Raw genomic sequence first — 21,872 nt, forward strand, 5'->3', positions numbered from 1 at the left:
GCTTACCAAGAGACTTACCGTCTACTGCGTTGTGGTGAGCTGCGATAGCAGCGACATACACCTTTAGGGTGGAAGGGGACAGCCTCCCCTCCAGCCTCTCCTGCAGGAATAAGAGCACTGACCTAACTGCGCACCTCTGTGGGTCTTCAGCCCTGGAAGAACACCAATCTGCGAACAGGCGCCACTTCTGGGCGTAAAGCTGCCTGGTAGAAGGGGCTCTGGCTTGGTTGATCGTGTCTACGACGGTAGGTGGTAGACCGGCTAGATCTTCCGCGTCCCGTCCAGGGACCAGACGTGGAGTTTCCAGAGGTCTGGATGCGGATGCCAGAGTGTGCCCTGCCCCTGAGAAAGAAGGTCCTTCCTCAGGGGAATTCGCCAGCGTGGCTTGTTCCTCGTCCTCCCTGACCTTGCACAGCACCTGTGCAAGAAGGCTCACTGGGGGAAAAGCATACTTGCGTAGCCCCGCGGGCCAGCTGTGTGCCAGCGCATCTGTCCCAAGGGGAGCCTCTGTTCGGCCATACCAGAGCGGGCAGTGGGAGGTCTCTCGGGAGGCAAGCAGGTCTACCTGGGCTCTGCCGAACCGTTCCCAAATCAGCTGGACCGACTGGGGGTGGAGCCTCCACTCTCCACTGGGTAAGTTACTGGGTAACCGGAGTCGCTGCTGGCTCCAAAGTAGGAGATGACGGGTGAGTCGTGACATGTGGCGGGAGCGTACGCCGCCTTGGCGATTTATGTACGCTACCGCAGTGGTGCTGTCTGACCTGATTAGGACGTGTTTGTCTCGAATTAACGGGAGAAACCGCCGCAGGGCAAAGAAGACAGTCAACAACTCTAGGCAATTGAAATGCCAGCGGAGCGGGGCCCCTCTCCAACGGCCCGCGGCTGCGTGCCCTTTGCACACGGCGTCACAACCCAATCTGGAGGCGTCGGTAGTGATCAGGACGCGTCGGGACACCTGCTGCAGGGGCACTCCTGCCCGTAGAAAGCAGAGATCTGTCCAGGGTTGTAGTGTTTTTCGGCAGGCATGGGTGATCGTCACACGGTGCGTGCCGTGGCGCCATGCTCGTCTCGGGACTCGAGTCTGAAGCCAGTGCTTAATCGGTCTCATATGCATCAACCCTAGCGGCGTGGTCGCGGCGGAGGACGCTATATGCCCCAGGAGCCTCTGGAAGAGTTTTAAAGGGACCGTTGTGCCTGGCCTGAATTTGGCGAGGCATTTCAGCACTGACTGCGCACGCTCGTTGGTGAGACGTGCGGAAATTGGGACTGAGTCTAACTCCATGCCGAGAAAGGAGATGCTCTGGACCGGGGTGAGCTTGCTCTTTTCTCGGTTGACCTGAAGCCCCAAGTGGCTGAGGTGCCTGAGCACCTGGTCTCTGTGAGCGCATAGTAACTCTCGGGAGTGGGCCAATATGAGCCAGTCGTCGAGGTAGTTGAGTATGCGGATGCCGGCTTCTCGGAGCGGGGCAAGAGCTGCCTCTGCGACTTTCGTGAAGACGCGAGGGGATAGAGACATGCCGAAGGGGAGGACTTTGTACTGGAACGCCTGGCCATCAAACGCGAACCGTAGAAAAGGTCGGTGTCGGGGCAAGATTGAGACGTGGAAGTACGCGTCCTTCAGGTCTACCGCTGCGAACCAATCTAGGTGTTGGACGCTTGTCAAGATGCAGTTTGAGCAGCGCTCGATTGAAAACTCGCAGGTCCAAGATTGGTCATAAGCTGCCGCCTTTCTTGGGTACAATGAAGTAAGGGCTGTAGAAACCCTTCTTCATTTCTGTTGGAGGGACAGGCTCTATCGCGTCTTTGAGTAGAAGAGTAGCGATCTCCGCGCGCAGGAATTTGGCATGTTGGCCGTGCACTGCGGTAAAGCGGACGCCCGTGAAGGGGGGCGGGGGCCTGGCAAACTGAATTGCGTAACCGAGTCGGATGGTCCGGGCCAGTCAGCGAGATGGGTTGGGAAGTGAAAGCCACGCATCCAATCTCCATGCTAGGGGCACCAAGGGGACGGTTATTTTTGACGTACCCGGCGGGGCTTCGCAGCGGGGTGGAGCAGGTAATACGCCGTCGGGAGGCGCGGCCGCGTCCCGAGGCTCTGGTGCTGAGAAAAAACTCAAAGCACTTACCTTGCTCCGCACATCCGGCAGGGGGCGGTTTGGTGACTGAGGAGGAGGTCCTGTAGTGGCATCCTCTGGACTCGTCAGAACCGGCTGGCCGGGGGACAGTCGTGGGGCTGCAGGCAGGCCTGAGGCCGCGTCCAGCGTGCCGGGACTGTTATGATCTGGGGGCAGAGTGCCGTGAGAACGGCATTTGCGGGCCAGATGACCCAGAGACAAAGAAAATAGCTCTTTTATTGAGAATTTGGGTACCGCTGCCCCGGTTAAGGGGAGCGGCAAAAGTAAAGTTTTTAAAGGAAAATTCTCCTCCCGCCCTCCACCGGGGGACGGAGTGGTCTTACCACCTCCGGAGCTAACATCTTGGGCTCTGGGTCGTCCGTCTCAGGAGCGCCTGGGAGACTTCCGGGTCCTCGAGGGGGTCCGTGAGACGGGGGGCGTCTGCTTCCTGCGGGGTGCTCGACGCTTGGGCTGAGAGCTGGGCCCGGGTTGAGGTGGAGCAGCTTGTCGTTTCCTCACAGGGGGACGCCCCCTGGCGAGCAGACGGGGCAGGGCCCGGGGCGGCAGGTTTGCGGCGGGGCAGGATATGTGATATCGCCTCCGTCTGTTTCTTCACCGCGGAGAACTGCTGGGTGAAGTCCTCAACGGTGTCGCCGAAGAGACCGAACTGGGAGACTGGGGCGTCGAGAAAGCGAAGCTTGTAGGTCTCACGCATCTCGACCAGGTTCAGCCATTGGTGTCGTTCCTGGACCACGAGGGTGGCCATCGCCTGCCCGAGTGACTGCGGCGTGACCTTCGTGGCTCTGAGGGCGAGGTCGGTTGCCGAGCGCAGTTCCTGCAGCACATCGGGATCAGGGCTACCCACATGCAGTTCTTTGAGCGCCTTGGACTGGTGGACTTGCAGGAGGGCCATGGCGTGCAGAGCGGAAGCGGCAGTTCCGGCGGCGCTGTAGGCTTTCGCTGTCAGCGAGGATGTTGTCCTACAGGCCTTGGAAGGGAGTACAGGGCGACCGCGCCAGGTGGTAGGGTTTCCGGGGCATAGATGGAGTGCAACAGCCCTATCCACCGGGGGGATCGGCGTGTCCCCGTGGGCCGCTCCACCGTCGAGGGTAGCGAGAGCGGATGAGTGTGTGGCTTTGTGATGTCGTGTGGTGAACGGTGCCCTCCACAGCGACGTCAGCTCATCGTGCACTTCCGGGAAACATGAACCATTCACAAACGCAGCCTCGGTGTGATCACTACCCAGACACACGAGACAGCGCCTGTGGCCGTCTGAAGCGGAGAGCACTCTACCGCATCCAGGAACTACACAGGGGCGGAAAGTCATCTTTACAAAGACGCGTCCTGAAAAGGACGTTCAACGCCGCTGTGTATTTTGCTCTTTTAGAGAAAATTGCTCTTTTAAAGAAAATCACTCTTTTAAAGAAAATTACTCTTTTAAAGTATAAGAGTTTTTTATACTGCGCTGTCGAAGCGCCCAGGGGCAATATGCACTGCCGTGCAAGGAGAAGAATCGCCGCTGTAATGCGCCCTCAATCCAACAGCATGCAGTAGCGTCAGAGGAATACAGGAACGGGTGTGTTTCACTGCGAAAAGCATGTACAACCATCGGCTCTGAAGAAAATTTCTGAATGAACTCTAGTATTTGCCTCGCCTTTATACCCGTATGTCCGGGGGCGGGATATGCAAATACTGACTGCCAACTTCTCATTGGCCTTTTTTCAATGGATCAGAGGCATATTCGGCGCTCAAGAGAGACCCCTAGTGTCGCTTCTCCGACACAACGTGGAGAGAGCAACAGACGGGGGAACTGGTGTAACTTAGTCAGGTTTGTAGGCCTCCTTGCTCCCACATGCTTTTTCAATTCTGCCCACAAATGTTTTATTGGATTGAGGTCAGGACTTTGTGATGGCCACTCCAATACATTGACTTTATTGTCCTTAAGCCATTTTGCCACAACTTTGGAGGGATGCTTTGGGTCATTGTCCATTTGGAAGACCCATTTGCGACTGAGCTTTAACTTCCTGGCTGATGTCTTGAGATGTTGCTTTAATGTATCCACATAATTTTCCTTCCTCATGATGCTATATATTTTGTGCACCAGTCCCTCCTGCAGCAAGGCACCCCCACAACATGATGCTGCCACCCCCATGTTTCATGGTTGGGATGGTGTTCTCCGGCTTGCAAGCCTCATCCTTTTTCCTCCAAGCATAATGATGGTCATTATGGCCAAAGAGTACAATTTTAATTTTATTAGACTAGAGGACATTTCACCAAAAAGTAAGATCTTTTTCCCCATGTGCACTTGCAAACTGTAGTCTGGCTTTTTTATGGCAGTTTTGGAGCAGTGGCTTGAAATTGAAACCCACTGAAATTGTGATTAAATTAAAAATGAAACAATCCATCTGTGAACAATGTTTGGAAAAATGACTTGTGTCATGCACAAAGTAGATGTCCTAAACAACTTGCCAAAACTATAGTTTGCTAATATTAAATCTGTGGAGTGGTTAAAAACTGAGTTCCCCTTCTGTCACGTGTCGATTGTAGTGACACAAGGGGTCCCTTCTGAGTGCCTTGCGTACCTCTGAACTTGAGAAAAGGCCAATGTCAAGTTGGCAGACAGAATTTGCCCCTGGACATACGGGTATAAAGGGGAGCGGGCGAGCGAATGTCAGACAGATTTTTTCTTCAGAGCCAAGCGGTTGTGCAACAGCAAAGTTGAGTTCACCACTGTTCCACTCACCTCTACTGGCGATAAGCACTGCTGTTGGATCTACGGCGCATTCAAGCGGCTTTCTCCTCTCTGCACGCTGTGCAGTCCACGCCCCTGGAAAGAGTGTTTCTCCTCTCATAAAAGAGCAATACACAGCAGGCGTTGAACGTCCTTTTCAGGACGCGCTTTTTCAAGATACCCTTCCGCCTCTGTGTAGTTCCTGGATGTGGTCGATTTCTCTCCACTTCTGATAGTCATAAAAGCTGCCTCGTTTGCCTGGGTTGCGAACACACGCAGGCAGCGTTTTATGAATGGTTCATGTTCTCAGTGCGAGAACATAGCCATAGCAACATTGTGGTCCCGGCTTTCTTTTCTCACGAGAGAAAAAATATGTTTGGACCCCTCAACATGTTGATGACATGGGGCAATGGTAATCAGTATTTAGATTCAGAATTTTATAATGCTACATTTTATTTTTACATGGTTGACAGTGACTGGATGGTGCTGGTCATTACGTTTGATCAGAATTATTTATTCAACTTTATAATAATCAGATGTAATGTCTATAACATCATAAAAACATGAATAACCAACACTCCTGGAAACTTAAGCAATTTGATGAAATAAAATTTCACAACTTAGTCCACTGTCAACATATGTGGACATACATTATTGGGAAAATTATTTGCCTAGTTTTTTTTTGCTTGTTTATTAGGTACTACTAGGTACAAATAAAAAAGGAAAATGGATAATGCACATATCAGTCATGCTTGGGTTTCAGAAGGTTATGTGAGATTTAAACTTATTTGCAAAATTGAAATTGCAAAAGAACTGCACAGATTTTTGCAAATAATTCTAATTACTGTAAGACATCTGTAGGAAAGGTCTGGGCATTAGTGCAAGAGATAATTGTCATAAAAAAAATATTTCACAATGCAAAATATCTCAATGGTCTAAATAAAATAGGCTCAATTTGATTTATTTGAAATATAACTTCTTGGTGTATTTTATTATTATTATTTTTTTTTTTTTCATTTCGATTTCAAGGTGAAATATGACCTGGACATTTCTTGACAGTTTTCGTGATATTTACCCCATTGGCTTAAATAAGAAGGAAACAGAATAAAACTTCTGAGCACAAGATCATAGAAAACAATAATGCAGTATATGGGAAACCATTTCCTATCAGCATAAGAGTCAGTTAGAAATGTGAATTAGCAAACAATTCCTTTAGATTTCACGACTTGTTATGAAGCATTCAGACAAAAGACATAAGTGGGCAGAGCTTGCCAAGCTAATTAGTGTAAAAGCATTGTGTTGACTAGAATGTCAATTAGAGAAGTGGGTTATTGACAGAGAGCATCACTGATTACATGTGAAGCGTGGGTGCGGTATGAAAGCTTGCTAGTGTGCGTGCAAGTGCATTTGGGTGTATACTACCAAGAGACATGATTAACTGGCACTAGTGTCTGACTCAGCCTCTCCATAGAGTTTCAGAGGATTCAATTAGCATAAATCAACTTTATCCAGAGGTAGCAAATTCAGCTGACAAATGTTATGATAAAGTTCTTCTACCGTAACAAATATTGTACTTATGAATAATCTGCTATGACTAATGAAAAATACAATGTGTGCTTGGTAGCAGCTGTAGAAGTGGTCTGATCTTGATAATGGTCACTGTTAGGAATATGACCTGACAACTTGGGCAATAATGATGATAATGAGCATGTTTACATGGACACCAGTATGCTGATAACTTCAGGCAAATAGTGCTGACTTTTGTGAAAGAGCAGCAAAACATTTTTTTTTAAATACCCTCAGTTGCACAGAATCGAGGTGTTAAAGGAGGTGTTTGCACAAAAAAAAAAAAAAAAAAACTTAAATGGATTGTTCATCCAAAAGTGAAAATTCTCTCATCATATATTTGCCCTCACGCATCCCAGAAGTGTTTGACTTTCTTTCTTCTGCTGAACACAAATTAAGATTTTTAGAAAAATATCTCAGCTCTGTTGGTCCATTCAATGCAAGTAATTGTAACCAGAACTCAGAAGGTTCAAAAAGCACATAAAACACAGCATTAAAGTAATATATACGACTCTAGTGTTTAAATATATAGAAGCGACATGATAGGTGTGGGTGAGAAACAGATCAATATATGAATACATGTTTTCTATAAATTACCACGTTTGACCAGCCCAAGTACAGTAGATGGCTGAATGTGAAAGTGAAAGTCACTTATATACCAGAATTTGGAAGTGTAAATTTACGGTAAAAATGACTTAAACATTGATCTGTTTCTCACCCACAACTATGATATTTCTTCAGAAGACATGGATTAAACCACTGGAGTCTTATGGATTACTTTTATGCTGCCTTTATCCACTTTTTGGAGCTTCAAAGTCCTGGCCACCATTAAATTTTATTGTATGGTCATACAGAGCTGAAATACTCTTTTAAAAATCGTTATGTGTTCTGCAGAAGAAAGAAAGTCATACACATCTGGAATGGGATGAGAGGAGTAAATGATGAAAGAATGAAAAATAAAAAATACGAATAATATAATTTTGTGTGAACTTTCCCTTTAAGTTAAATATAGTTGGTGAGGTTGGACTGTGAGACGTAAGTTTTTTAAATTTACTCGGCGTTCTAGTGGCGCAACTGATGAGAGAATTCGCCCCAGAGTATCTGGAAGAGGTGTGTGGGGGGGTGTGGGGGGGGGGGGGATGGGTGATGGCAGATTTCCGTCACCAACCTCTAGGGGGCCAGGGGTAAGGTTTATATGGACAGAGGGCTCAGGAATGTGTGACTCAGCGTGAATCTTGCATAGACGCTCCCTCAGCTCAGCGTTCTGCTTTACAGCCTGCAAATGAAATCAGTAAATACTCACATGGCTTTCACACAAAGCTCCAAATTATTAAACACAAAAAGCAGAAAACTGAAAAAGTATTATTTATTATTAAAAAAAAATGTCATTATATAAAATGCGATCAGGGCATTTTCTAGGACCAAGATAAGTTTAGTTCACGATCACTGAAAATCTTGCCTGCTGCTGTAGCTCTTTAATCTGTTACACTTGCTCACATTTAATTTAACATCGAAGACAATAAACAGCATTGGTTCTTGCATATCTCCTAACTGATCATGACATGCCTATTTTGGTATGTAGAAGCACAAATTGTTTCAAATTGATCCTTTTGTGTTCCACAGAGGAATAAAGTCTTAAGAGTTTGGAATATCATGAGGGTAAGTGAAGACATAACTTTCTTTTTTGGGTGAACTATTCCTTTAAAAAAATCTGTCAAGTTGGCCATACAGATCTAGAGTTCTCAGTGAATGAAGTTACTTGAGAAAAGATGTGTCCCGCTAGGCTTGAGTTCTACAGTAAGTGGAGTTCTAACAGATAAATGTTAACTTCGTGTTTATTCTAAGAAATGGTAGTATGGTTGTCTGCTTCACAATAACATGACTCACTGAGAAAGGTGACTCAAATCTAGATTTAGCCCAGACTGTTTTTAGTATGTAAAAACTGTTCCTCGGAGGGTCAACTCTATTGGTGTAGAGATTCATTACAAGCTCAGCATACTCATACTAAAATAGTACTTCCACAGGTAATTCTATACACTATAAACTTACGGTGCAAATAAATATGTTCTGACCATTTCTGAATTGATAAATACAGTGGAGCCATAAGGTCTTGGACCACACTGAAAATACTGTAGGCGACTTTTTTCATTTAAATCATTTAAACGTTTTAGGATTTTGAGCAAATGTTTAAACAAGTAAAGCTGTCACTATTTCCAGGTCACTTATCAAATGCAAGCCAATTTGTGACATTGACCATTTTAAATGTATAGTTCATCCAAAAATGAAAATTCACTCATCATTTACTTGCCCTTTCCTAAATGTACCCACCTTTGTAGCTCCAAACATCACATAAAGGAAATACAGAAGTAACCCACACCTTACATATAGCTTCTGAAGATATGGATTTAAACATATGGATTACTTTTATGTTTCCTTTATGTGATTTTTGGAACTACAAAATCTGTCCACCATTCACTTGCATTGTATGGACCAACAAGGCTGATATATTCTTCTAAAAATCTTCATTTGTGTTCTGCTGAAGAAAGAAAGTCATACACATATGGGATGGCATCTCTCATTTGTGGGTGAACTATCCTTTTAATTACTTTGTACAAAAGGTCAGTTCCCCTTCTGTCGCTCACTCAACGTTGTGTCGGTGAAGTGACACCAGGGGTCTATATTGAGAGCCTCAGTTGCCTCCGAGCTTTGAGAAAAGACCAATGAGAATTGGCGAACGGGTATAAAAGGAGGGAATCGTGCATCTGTTTAGTCAGATTTTTTTGTCAGAGATGAGCGGTTGTGTGATCAGCAAGCTGGTGTTCCACGACTGTTCCTCTCACCTCTACAGAGCTTTTGCTGTTGGACCTTATGGCGCGTTACCAGCGGCTTTCTCTTCTCTGCCTCTGATGGTCATAGACGCTGCCTCATGTGTTTGGGCTGTGATCACACCAAGGCAGCATTTGTGGATGGTTCTTGTTGTCACTGCAAGAACTTGACCATGGCAACATTGCGACCGCAGCTTTCCTTTCTGAAAGGAAATGCCACTCCAGCCGCCCCATGCATAACACCTTCTTCCCATGGGATGGAGGTCAACCCGGCTGGCGATGGAGGAGATTTGGGGAGTTCAGCGGGGGACGTTTTCACCGGGTAAAACCCCACGTATTTCCCCCAGTGAGCTGCACAGGTGCTGTGCAAGCTCAGGGAGGACAAAGAACAGGTCCTCATAGTGGCCCCCTACTGGCCCACTCGGACTTGTTTCTCTGACTTTACGCTCCTCGTGACAGCACCTCCCTGGTGCATTCCTCTGAGGAAGGACCTCCTTTCTCAGGGATGGGGCACCCTCTGGCATCCACGCCCAGACCTCTGGAACCTCCACGTATGGCCCTTGGATGGGTCCCAGAAGATCTAAAGTGTTCTACCACCTGCTGTTGTAGACACCGTCACCCAAGCCAGAGCTCCCTCTACCAGGCAGCTCTATGCCCAAAAGTGGCGTCTGTTCGCAACTGGATCAGAAGACCTGCAGAAGTGCAAGTGTTCTCATTTCTGCACAGGAGGTTGGAGGGACGGCTGTCCCCCTCAACCTTGAAGGTGTTGTAGCAACTATACCGGCCCACCATGATGCAGTGGACGCTAGAGTCAGTTGAGCTGAGTGCCCTCCTCTGAAGATGGCCCTCCTAATTCCGCTCGCTTCCATCAAGAGGGTCAGGGACCAAGCATGCTCTATGAGGAGCGTGGCATTCTTATGGGCACTGGCCAACACCGCCTCGCTAGCAGACCTTGGCAGAGCAGCGAGCCGAGGGTTGAGTCGGTCCTGGCCCTGTGTTTCTTCAGGTCCGAGCACGTAGAACTCGGTAATATGGGACAGCTTACCGGGTGTACCGCTTGTGCATAGTGCCTTTCCTCTTATCCAAAGCAAACCTGTGCGCATTTACCCCCAGGTGAGTCCACAAAAGCTCGCTCTCCCTGGATGTCTTTCATCCATAGCCCTCTGGCTCACGAATTAGGTGGAGGAATTCCCGACCAGACCCACTACGGATACTAAATACGCTGTACTGGAATAGGTGCTCCACAGGTTTCGGTAATCACGATTACCCCCTGTGTTGTATTTTCCGTGGTATGGTGCCTGTGGCTGGAGCGGCATGCTCCCATGCTTGGCACGTCGCTTGTTCCCCCTCAAGAGAATAGGAATGCCAGGAACCTAAAAAGTGTATGAAGTTTTTATGGGCGTTGGGGAAGGTTACACCCGCATCAGCAGTTCACGTAACTTCACGTGTCCATACACTGAAAGTAAACAGGGTCCAAAACTTTGAAACTCAAAAAATGTTTAAATCCATGTCTTCAGAAGTGTTCATGAGAGGACTGAGTTCTTCTTCTTTTGTTTTTTGGCGATTCGCATTCTTCGTGGATATCGCACCTTGTACAAATTATACAAACAGGATTTATTTATACTTTTCTTTTCCTTTAGGCTTTTGGTGATTTGCATTCTTCCTGCAAATTATCACAAAAAACAATAAAGATATAAAAAAAGTAAATGATGAGAGAACTTTCATTTAGGCACACAAGATGCTCTTTGGGACATCTCAAATCATGCCGGGAAATTTGTGGATTCAATGCCAGCTTGAGTGCATGCTATCATTAAAGGAAAAGCAGGGCTTACCTACACCTAAGAAATTCTGAAATTTCTGAAAATCATGTAAATTATTCTATTTGACTATTTACACAAATTGTTATGCTGCTAATACAATTTGTATTTAATAATCTGTATTTGATAATATAATTATTTTGTGTTAAAGAAAAAAACTAAATAGAATCATTTTCACAAGCGGTCTTTTGGACAACAATTCCTGTTAGTAGCTTGATGTCTGTTTAATTAAGTTTTAATATGAAACAAGGGCATGAATCAGCATTACACCAACACAAAAGAAGACTTGCTTTGAGTAACATGCAATGCTTCAAGGAAATATTTAGGCAGGAAACCGATATGTTGTTAGCAAACATATGGCAAGTTAGAGAGAATAGAGAGAGAAAGACCAAATTAGGAAATGTGTGTGTGTGTGTGTGTGTGTGTGTGTGTGTGTGTGTGTGTGTGTGTGTGTGTGTGTGTGTGCATGCATACAGCCGCCAGGGCACTCTTCAATCCCAGGAGCTGGGACGAGGGGGCAGGACAAGACTCGAGCTCCAGCATCTGTTTGAGTCTCTCTTTCTCTGTTGTCAGCATGCTCAGGGCTGACTTCATAGTTGCATGAACTGAAAACAAATAACAAAGACTATAGGACCATTTCAGATATATATATATATATATATATATATATATATATATATATATATATATATATGATAAATACATGGAAATTGTTTAAGGGTCTGGTGTAACCAGTTTTGACTCTCATCTCCATGCAGCATTTTATGAAACTGGATCTATTTGTACTTTTGAGGAAGCATTCATAAAAAACATATAAACTTTACAAAACACCCTGAAGCATAGTCTATAAACAACTCTTGAAGCATACGCCTGGCAGCTAAACTGGTATTTAAACTAGATTTTCTTCACTTTTATCACAGCAGGACAATAAAATAAATACTCTACCCTGCTGGTGGAGTACAGGTGGCTAAAGACCTGAGATGTAATTTAAGCACAGTGTTTCCTAACCTTTAATTCTTATGTATCCCCATAGTCCCATCATGACATTCGGTCATGAGATGCAATTAGAATGATGTTTGACATTATCGAAGTATTACAGCAAGATCTTCCAAATCTGCAATGACTTTTGTCAGCATTGCCAACACATTCATCAATTTATGCCGGATTGCTTTCAGTTCACAGCTCCTCGCATGGTGTCACGTGACTCAAGAGGTTTGACATTATCAATGTACCTGCCATATTTGATTTACAGAGTTCACTAATGGTTTGATTTGAGAGTGAAAAATGATTTTGTTCAGTTAATAACACAAAATTAATGTAAGTCGAGTTGTATCAGTTGCTTTTTACTGTGGTTGCATCATGCTTTTTGCCTTTTTTCAAACTTGACAGACCAGTCACTATTCACTGTCATTATATGGAAAATAAACCTTGTGAAGTATTTTTGAAAATGAATCTTTTGTGTGCTACTTAAGAAAGAAAGTAATACATGTTTGGACCGTCATTAGGGTGATTAAATAATGAAAAAATTCAAATTTTTGGGTTGTACTATCCCTTTAATCCAAGGTAATTTACAGTCCACTTATTACAGGGTCAATCTCCCTTTAATAACATGGGTGTTAATGTGTTGGCAAGTGCATAATGGTGAAAGCTTCAGGCTCACTCTTTGAGGGAATCAAACCAAAAACTTTCTGATTACTCCAAAATGACAAAAAAGCACTAAAAGATTATTATGAATGTGATTCAATTAGACAGTATTTTTGTGTGACAGACCAAAATGTATACATTATATATTTTCATTTTAATGTGAACTATTCATCAAAAGATGAACAATCCATCATTCCATAGTTAATAAACTACAAAGTAGTTGAAAACACTAGTTTCTTTGGCAGAACTCACGGTTGTTTGCACCACGGCAGAAGTCTTCCTGCAGTTTGGATACATCTATTGGTGAGTCTAGGGGCTCATGGTAACTCTTCTCATTGGTCAGCTCAACTGAAGAGAGATTGGGATTGGACGCGTGGAGACGGACAGACCCTGCAGAGATACAGCTCGGAACCTACATCAGAGGGAGAAGTTACCAGACATAAGCTAAATGACATTGCTATTGATTTATGCATAGAGAACACTCAGAATTAAACTGTCTAAGGAAAACATAATAGAAACATTTACATTCTTTATGATTTCTGGAGCATACAGCATTACATAAGGCAATATTATAGCAAGCAGAACGCTGCTGTAGGGAAGAGAATGACTTGACAGTCATTACATTTTTGATACATACAACATGTCAGCAAATCAGCTCAATAAAACATTACATTAACATTATAAATGCATGGCTATCTGGCAAAGTGAAGTATTATTGGGATTAATAATTGCTTTTTTTACAGAACAAAGCTACAGAAATACTTTGTGTCTGTTATTATCAGGTCGGACAGTAGAAAGAACACTACCTGCAGGGTTGTTTTGTTGTCTTTCCCATAATTCTTTTGCCGCCACTTTCTTGGATGTCTTTTCTCTTTTTTTGGGCTATCGTACTTTGAAGCCTAAACAGATAAATAAATTGAAACAATGTTTATGTATTTTAAGAAATCTCTTATGCCTTTCTAAAGATTATTTTAAACCATTACCTAGAACTTTTTTCCTCTTTTGTTTTTCTGAAAATCACAACAAAAAATGAGAAATTCTAGGACTTAATATTATCAGTGCAACAGACACTAAATTGAAATTCAGAGCAGCTACATTCATATGAAAGGACAGCTTACTCAATAATGTCTCATCTGTTACAGTGGTTATGTGGAATAATTTGATTTGAAATGACAAAACTCATCATGGCTAACTGTCTGAAATTGTGCTATCAACTGAGAGACTGTTTTTTAGTTTGGCCCGAGGCAAGAAAACATCATCATTATCCACAGACACATCAGGACTATGTCCTGAGGGGATATAACAGGCCTTTTGAAACAACAGCAAGTTTTTTGGACCTTTTCAAACTTTTTGATTAAACATTTGGCAAATTAGTCCAAATAAATCGTACACAAATAAAACTTGCCTTTGGTTGGAGATGCTGAACATTTGAGCATTTAAGAACTCATTCTAATTTGCAGTGTTGAAAAGTAAAAACTAAAAGGAGAATTCACTGTGAATTGCACCCAGTAAAAGTGGTGGTTAGTTGCATGCACTGTCTGTGCTAGTTCAGTGCCCAGTTCTCTAAAAGGGGTCATGAAATGAGGAATTTAATGTAAGTTTCAGAACTCAAAATTTCCAAATTTTCCTCAAAAAAGCATTTGTTGAAACCAAGCTGCCAAAACGACTCGTTCTCTACTTCCTCCACACTGTGATGTCACAATCTGGTAGACATTTGCATCTGACTGCCACCACAACACATCAACTCCTACTTACGTTATAACTTAGCCCCACCACCTCCGGAGGAGGAAGCCTTCCAAACGAGACACAGCCATATAACGCTTTATAGCCTACTAGAATGTTCTCTGTAGAATTCAAATGGGTAACATAAGTTTTGTGTTTTCCACTGGCCACTGCAATATTAAGTGAAGCATGACTGAATCAAGAAAGTTTCGCTGTGAACTATCACAAAGCTCTGGAGCGTGCTGGATAGGGATCTAGTAAGAGTGACAGAGTTACCCGCCACGGCCGTTTTTTACCCACATTTGGCAGATTGACAGCTGTTAATTTCAAACCCTGCTAGTTTGTGATTTTGTACATAAAGGCAGAGTAGGAAAACGTCTTTGTTACTAACATAACCTCCGTTCCCTGATGGAGGGAATGAGATGTTGTGTCGATGTAGTGACACTAGCGGTCGCTTCTGGGAGCCCAAGACATCTCTGATCTTTGAGAAAAGGCCAATGATAATTGGCGAGTGGAATTTGCATACCACTCCCCTGGACATAGGGGTATATAAGGAGCTGGAATGCAAACCCGCATTCAGGTTTCGCACTGAGGAGCCGAGACAAGATTCCGGCCATTTCAGCTGGTAATTCAGTGTTGTGGCAGGAGTGGAAATACATCACATGGAGTGGCATGCAAATTCCACACGCCAATTCCCACTGGCCTTTTCTCAAATATCAGAGGTGTTTGGGGCTCCTAAGAGGGACCCCTAATGTCACTACATTGACACAACATCAAGTCAGTGACAGATAGGGATGGTTTGATCTGAAGGCAAATGTTTGAAATTAGTTTTGTAGACAAAAATATAATTGTTCCACCATATTAATTTATTTCATTATAATACTAAAATGTAATTAAAATATATATTTTTTTTTAATTGATGACTTGAACCAAATAATAAAGAAAAGCAGCCAATAAGTGCCCAACATAGATGGGAACTCCTTAAATACTGAATAACTAAATGAAAAACGAAATAATAAATTATTGAGTGACATCTAACCTGCAGAGCACTGATGGCTGGGGCAGAATAGGTGCGGTGCAACACCTCCATACTTCTTAACAAGTGATTCAGTTCCAGCATCTGTGCCTCACATACGGAAAGCTCTGAAAGAGAGAGAGAGAGAGAGAGAGAGAGAGAGAGAGAGAGAGAGAGAGAGAGAGAAAGATAGAGAGATAGCAGTGTGCTGTGAAATCTGCAGACACAGCATCCTCAGCGTGAGATGAATTAATAAGATTGTTTGTGTACCTTTGGTGCACCAGTCCATGTCATCAGAAGACTGGAGCCATGCGGTCACCTTGGCCTGACTGGTAAAAGATACAGGCGAGTGGAGAGAGGACTGCTTTGTGAGAGAGGCACGCTAAACAGACAATGAAAAGTCAGAACAGTAAATGATAGGGAGAGAGAGACAGTAAAGAGAGAAAATTATAGAGCACGAGAGTGAGAGAGTGCAAAAGACAGCTCAATATGTAAATACAACCCCAGCTCAGTAAAACAATTCAATTTTAAAGTTAGAAGGTCATAGTGACTAAGACACATATTGTATTTTCTAGTCACTATGACAGTCACTATTCACTACTGTACTGTATGTCGTAGTCATCTCTGAAATTCTTGATCGTGATTGGTTAATCCAGGCATTTTGCTGTCAAAGACTTTTGTACTATGACCTCTAAACTGACTGTATACTTCATTGCTGTCCAAGGCAGGGCTCGAGTTAAGGGGGGATACGAGGGTATGCCATACGCCTTGTTGCAAGAAATACCAAAAAGCATCCCCCTTGTAAAACCTCCATCCCCCCATACCATCCCTTTTAGATCAATTGTGTCATATAATACTTATAATCAAGCAAGTAATCATGAAAGTAAAATATTTAACTAATCATGCAAGTCAAATATTGAATATTGAATTTTAATACGTTTGATAAATATCAGACTTTAAATAAAGGTGATTAGCCAGTCAGAATTAGACTTTGACAAGTGTGAGGTTGCCAGATTTCTATTGGTGAAATCCCCAATCAGATCTGGACACTTCTACAGTTTGGATATATGCTGCCAGGGTGACGTGTTAGTCCCACAATTTGGCAACCTTGAGCACACGAGCGCCCTCACCTCTGCAAAAAATAAAGCTGGTTTTCTGAAAACATTGGCAGGTATGTCGGAGTCAAGTAGTCAAGTAGTATATTGGAGTTTTTCATGATCATAACGTGGATTATTTTTACAAAATTAATCATAAAATACAATTACAGAGTGCAACAGATGCATATTATGGCCATGTGTCCTAAGTGTCAATGAAGTGACGCTCAATTCTGTCCTTATCTATTAAATTAAAAATATTGAAAAAATGCAATTCACAAATGATTTCCTTAAATGCACCCCTCCTATAATGAACATTTTCAATTGCTTTAAAGTCATATATTTTTTTTCTTTTTCTTATAGTAAAAAATGTGATGTGGTGTCCAGAGACAGTAAAAAAAAAAAGTAAAAGTCTCATTAAAATCTGAAATTCCTGAAAAAATAAATGTTGGCATGACTAATGCAGAATAATATTTTATTGTTATTTAAAAGGAGTAGGGAAGGAGGTATTGCCCCAAGTGAAGGAGTTCAAGTACCTCGGAGTCTTGTTCACTAGTGAGGGGACAATGGAGCGGGAGGTTGTCCGGAGAATCGGGGCAGCGGGGGCGGTATTGCACTTGTCAGGAAAAGAGAGCTGAGCCGGAAGGCAAAGCTCTCGATCTAACGGTCAATTTTTGTTCCTACCCTCACCTATGGTCATGAAGGCTGGGTCATGACTGAAAGAACTAGGTCACACGTACAAGCGGCCAAAATGGGCTTCCTCAGAAGGGTGGCGGGCTTCTCCCTTAGAGATAGGGTGAGGAGCTCAGTCATCCGTGAGGAGCTCGGAGTAGAGCCGCTGCTCCTTTGTGTCGAAAGGAGTCAGTTGAGGTGGTTTGGGCATCTGGTAAGGATGCCCCCTGGCCGCCTCCCTAGGGAGGTGTTTCAGGCACGTCCAGCTGAGAGGAGGCCTCGGGGAAGACCCAGGACTAGGTGGAGAGATTACATCTCCACACTGGCCTGGGAATGCCTCGGGGTCCCCCAGTCAGAGCTGGTTAATGTGGATCGGGATAGAGAAGTTTGGGGCCCCCTGCTGGAGCAGCTGCCCCAGCGACTCGACTTCAGATAAGCGGTTGAAGATGGATGGATGAATGGATGTTATTTAAAAAAATGAAACAATTGTTTTAAAATATTATTCATATTTTAAAATGCTTTCTGTCCACCAAATCAAAATCTTTGTAGGCTACCAACATGTAGGTAGCCATTTTGTTGTTTATGTTGACCAAAAAACTATAAAACACAATAAAATAGTGTTTTATCAGTATTTAGTTTGCTGAGATAAACATCAATCTGAATGACTTGCAAGGTTGGCACAAGCTCACGGAATATTATATGACATGGAAAATAAAGATGATGCTGGTCGCAGTGGATCTACAATCAATCAATGGAAACCAAACCTGCAAATATATTCTATTATTTGCCAGTGATGTAGAACGTCTTTATTTAAATTAAATATGTATGCAGCTTGTGAACGACTTCTGAAGGTAAAGACATTTTCCAACCAAAAGAGTATCAAAACACGTATTAGCCTAGACAAAAACACTTTAAAAAGTACCATGACATTACCATGTTTTTTGAACAATGGTATATGAATGTGGTAATATAGAGAAGTACGTCTAGGTTACGAATGTAACCTCCGTTCCCCGATGGAGGGAACGAGATGTTGTGTCGGAGAAGCGACACTAGGGATCTCTCTTGAGCACCGAATATACCTCTGATCTATGAAAAAAGGCCAACACAACGTGGAGAGAGCGACAGAAGGGGAACCATGGTATTTTTTAAGCACCATGCAACTACAGGATTGTGCATAAATACAGTTGAAGTCAGAAGTTTACACTTAGGTTGAAGTCATTAACCAATTTTTTAACGACTCCACAGATTTAATATTAGCAAAATATAGTTTAAAATAGAGAATTTACATGTTGAACACATGGGTTTTGGGGTGAAGCTTGTAGTGTAACTTGCTACTTTTTCTGAAGTGTAGGTTTTAGCTTAGCTTAACTAATTTTTCTGTTGAGTAGCTGGTAGCTTAGCTTGCTAAATGTTTTGAGTAGCTTACCCAACACTGAAAAATACACAATGCAACAAAATGAAAAGAATGCAGTTGTCTTGAGAACTCTTTCAAAAGTTTAAGTTAATTTTAACCTGAAAAGTCATCTAAACAATGCAGCACTCCTGTGGAAGACACTGGAAAAAACAGACACTGTGCAACGGTCAGACTTCTATATCACATGTTCTACAAAGAAAAAAAATCTGTGTGAATGGCCCCATAGAGATTAAGTTTTCTTAATTTCGATTCGAAATTTTGATTCGTAGTGATTAGGTTATATGTTACTAGTTTGTTAACATCCTCTTTAGTAAAAGAGTTTGTTTAGTAAACCACTTGCACTTGCCCTGTGGATTTTAACAACCCCCTGGAAGCCCCATGCCATTACCTTTCTCATGGACTGACTGTCAGGTATGGTGGGGGAAAAAGTGAGGGGGTAATGAGGGTGGAAGAGCATTTTCTCGTGAGGGAACATGGCGATCTCATTCTGCCTGTAAAGTCTGTGGTGACGTAGCTTAGAGACCCATTCATCAAAAAGCTCCTGGGACTTGATCTGCAAGCACAAAGAGATGGCAGTTAAAGATTGCTCAGAATGAAGGAAACCTCCACAAGCAGGCTTCAGAAACTGTTTGTCTTGATGTGTTGCTGCTGCTTTTTAAAATGGCCCGATGAAGGCTGACTAGCTCATGACTTTGTATTTTAGGGGTCTGCTTCTAAACTCAACTTGGAGAAAAACAAATCCAGATCCACAGATTCAGAGTAGAATTTTATACTCAATCTCTCGGTTGAGGTTTCTAAACATTTCTGATATTAAACTTCTGTTTCAGGAGCTTTGAACATACTGTAAGAACTGTATTAGCATAGCTAATATTCAGCGAATAACAGCACTACATCAAACATTCCTCATAACGCCACAAAGATCACAAATCAACATAAGATCACAATACAATACTATAAAACATTTAGAATTAATTTAATTATATTCCTGATTACTAGTTGCATGCATAATTTATATGTAGAATTTAGTTTTGACTATTTATTGCTTTAATTTGCAATTGTCACTGTAAGTTACTTGTTAAGTAATGTTCAGAGTTTACTTTTTATCTAACATTATGTTTGTTGGATATCATTATTGTTGAATTTTGTTGAGGCCTGGATGACAACTCAAACAAAAAGTAAAAGTTAATGAGATAACATCCACTTAGCAACAATAAAACTTAGACAATAGAGCGCAACAGTCTAGTTCAGAAAATAAAAATCACATTCATTTTCTGCATAGGCGAACTGATTTTTAAAACTTGTATAACGCAGTAAAACATTTACAGAAAAAAAAAATATTTTAATTTATTATTTTAGGAATTGTGTTTAATAGTGAAATTCCTGGTAAATATCTACAGTATCCATGATCCAGAAGAGAAAATATCCACCAATTAGAAAATTGAGGCAAACAAACCATGCCAAATAAATAAACGTCTTTCCACAATCCCAAATTACTAATGTATTTTTTTTTTTATATTTTTTTTTACATATGTTGATTAGACACATAATCAACAACTTTAAATCAATAGTTTTACATTTATCCATAATTACTTATTCGATTACATCCTTCACAATGACTGATGGTTTGGTATTTCATGCCCTTATGAAAGACGTTAACGTCTTACGTCTTGAGCCTTTTATTTATCTATTTATTTTTTTTAAATAATTTTTTGCTTCAAAACAAAGTTTATAATGTTGAGTACAATTGATATATAACTCTTTTATGAAGGATTTGATAAAATCCCTATGGAGAAAATGAATGTATGGCTGAAAAAGTGGAAGGGTACTGTTGCACTGGATGCTTGTAGTGTTACAAGCATCCCCACTCCCCCTAATTGTCTGGTGACAGCAAATCTATTGTACCATCATGATACAACACGGCAACTTCCAGTAACATTGTATCAAATTGACAGCAAGTGTCAGTCTCCACTAATATTCTTCCTATGAATGCTGAGAGTCCTGAAGTCAGTCTAATACTCTAATTGTTGCATACCTTCAGGTGATAAATGTTATCTTCCGCATCCAGATCAATACACTTGGCTTTCTTCTTAATGGCCATGACGGAGAGACCCACGTCAATGCAGCCGTGCAGCTTGCCTTTCTCGATCTGTACACAGGACAGGCAGAAGTTTTGACCTATAAATGTCCAGTTTGTCAACTCAATCTCAAATATCAATACAACAGAATTGAATTGTTGCAGCAAACACAAATTACAACCAAGCAATTATGTTGCTCTTTAATTGTTAAATGTTGACTTAAATTAATCTAAATTCCAACAGAATTAAAGGTAAAGTGTCATTTTTTCAATGTTAAAATTAGGGCTGTTAATTGATTCTTTTTTTTAATAAAATTTATTAAATTACATGCTGATTAATCCCACAAATAACACTAATTCAATATATAATAATTCAATAAATATTTAAAATAAAAATTATATAATTCAAAATAAAATGCATTACATTATTGTAGCAGATTGATCAGTAAAGCATTGATTAGACAATAAAAAGGTGACTTTAGAAAGCAATACATTTATATTTTTATATTATTGAACATAAGCCTATCGTTGGCCTATAGTCCACAACAATCAGTTTTGCAATTGATTCGTCAATCATCTTGTGCAGTCATTAATGTCAAGCAAGTCTGGGTGTGGTTTGTTTTCTGTTCCCTTTACAAAAAGCTTCACTATGATGCTGCGCTTTGCTAAGTGCTTTTGGGAACAATCCTAGTTGTGACAGAGCTGTGAATATGTGTGTAACACGTCAATGAACATTGACCGGAATTTATAGCCTCGGCTGATGTAATCATTAGATGCACCTCAGGCCAGGCTATAAATAGATGCATTACCAGGTGTCGTCAGATCCTCTTTTTTCAGAGCGATTCTGTGTGTGTGCGTTTTACAACCCTGTCAAAACTTTCTTTCCTCTGCTAGGAGTTCGAATTTGTTAGGCAGTGTGCAGTGAAACTTTCTCCTTTCCTCTTCTTTCTAAGAAAATAATATCTATATTTTTATAAGAGAGAATGACTGAAAGCCGGGACAACGATGCGTGTTCCCCTGTTCTCGCTCTATAGCCGAAGAGGACACGCATCAGTTTTGCTCTGTTTGTTTGCAGCAGGGCGGGTGCGAGCACTGCAATTTGCTTTCTGGCAAAGTGCTTCGCGCTCGCCTCGCTCGCTTATGGGAGGCAGCATCCACGCTTAGTTGGTGGGCCCCTCGCATGGATT

The 21,872-nt window shown here is 42.3% G+C and overlaps 1 protein-coding gene across 6 annotated transcripts in view; it reads right to left on the reverse strand.

The window, feature by feature from the left end:
- The window catches only part of LOC127657839 (oxysterol-binding protein-related protein 3-like), a 116,486-nt gene that overhangs the window by 22,772 nt on the left and 71,842 nt on the right, over nt 1–21,872 (reverse strand). For 4 of the 6 annotated variants that reach the window (XM_052146771.1, XM_052146773.1, XM_052146770.1 and 1 more), the window contains 8 exons: nt 20,644–20,757; nt 19,000–19,164; nt 15,702–15,813; nt 15,456–15,559; nt 13,501–13,593; nt 12,947–13,106; nt 11,525–11,655; nt 7,577–7,684 (listed from right to left, as the gene is read on the reverse strand). In XM_052146771.1, coding sequence (XP_052002731.1) covers nt 7,577–7,684; nt 11,525–11,655; nt 12,947–13,106; nt 13,501–13,593; nt 15,456–15,559; nt 15,702–15,813; nt 19,000–19,164; nt 20,644–20,757 — 987 coding nt within the window. The remainder of the gene's footprint in view (nt 1–7,576; nt 7,685–11,524; nt 11,656–12,946; nt 13,107–13,500; nt 13,594–15,455; nt 15,560–15,701; nt 15,814–18,999; nt 19,165–20,643; nt 20,758–21,872) is intronic. The other 2 variants (XM_052146775.1, XM_052146774.1) reach the window with 1 other exon arrangement.

The sequence above is a fragment of the Xyrauchen texanus genome, chromosome 17, assembly GCF_025860055.1.
Source record: "Xyrauchen texanus isolate HMW12.3.18 chromosome 17, RBS_HiC_50CHRs, whole genome shotgun sequence".
Lineage (NCBI taxonomy): Eukaryota > Metazoa > Chordata > Actinopteri > Cypriniformes > Catostomidae > Xyrauchen > Xyrauchen texanus.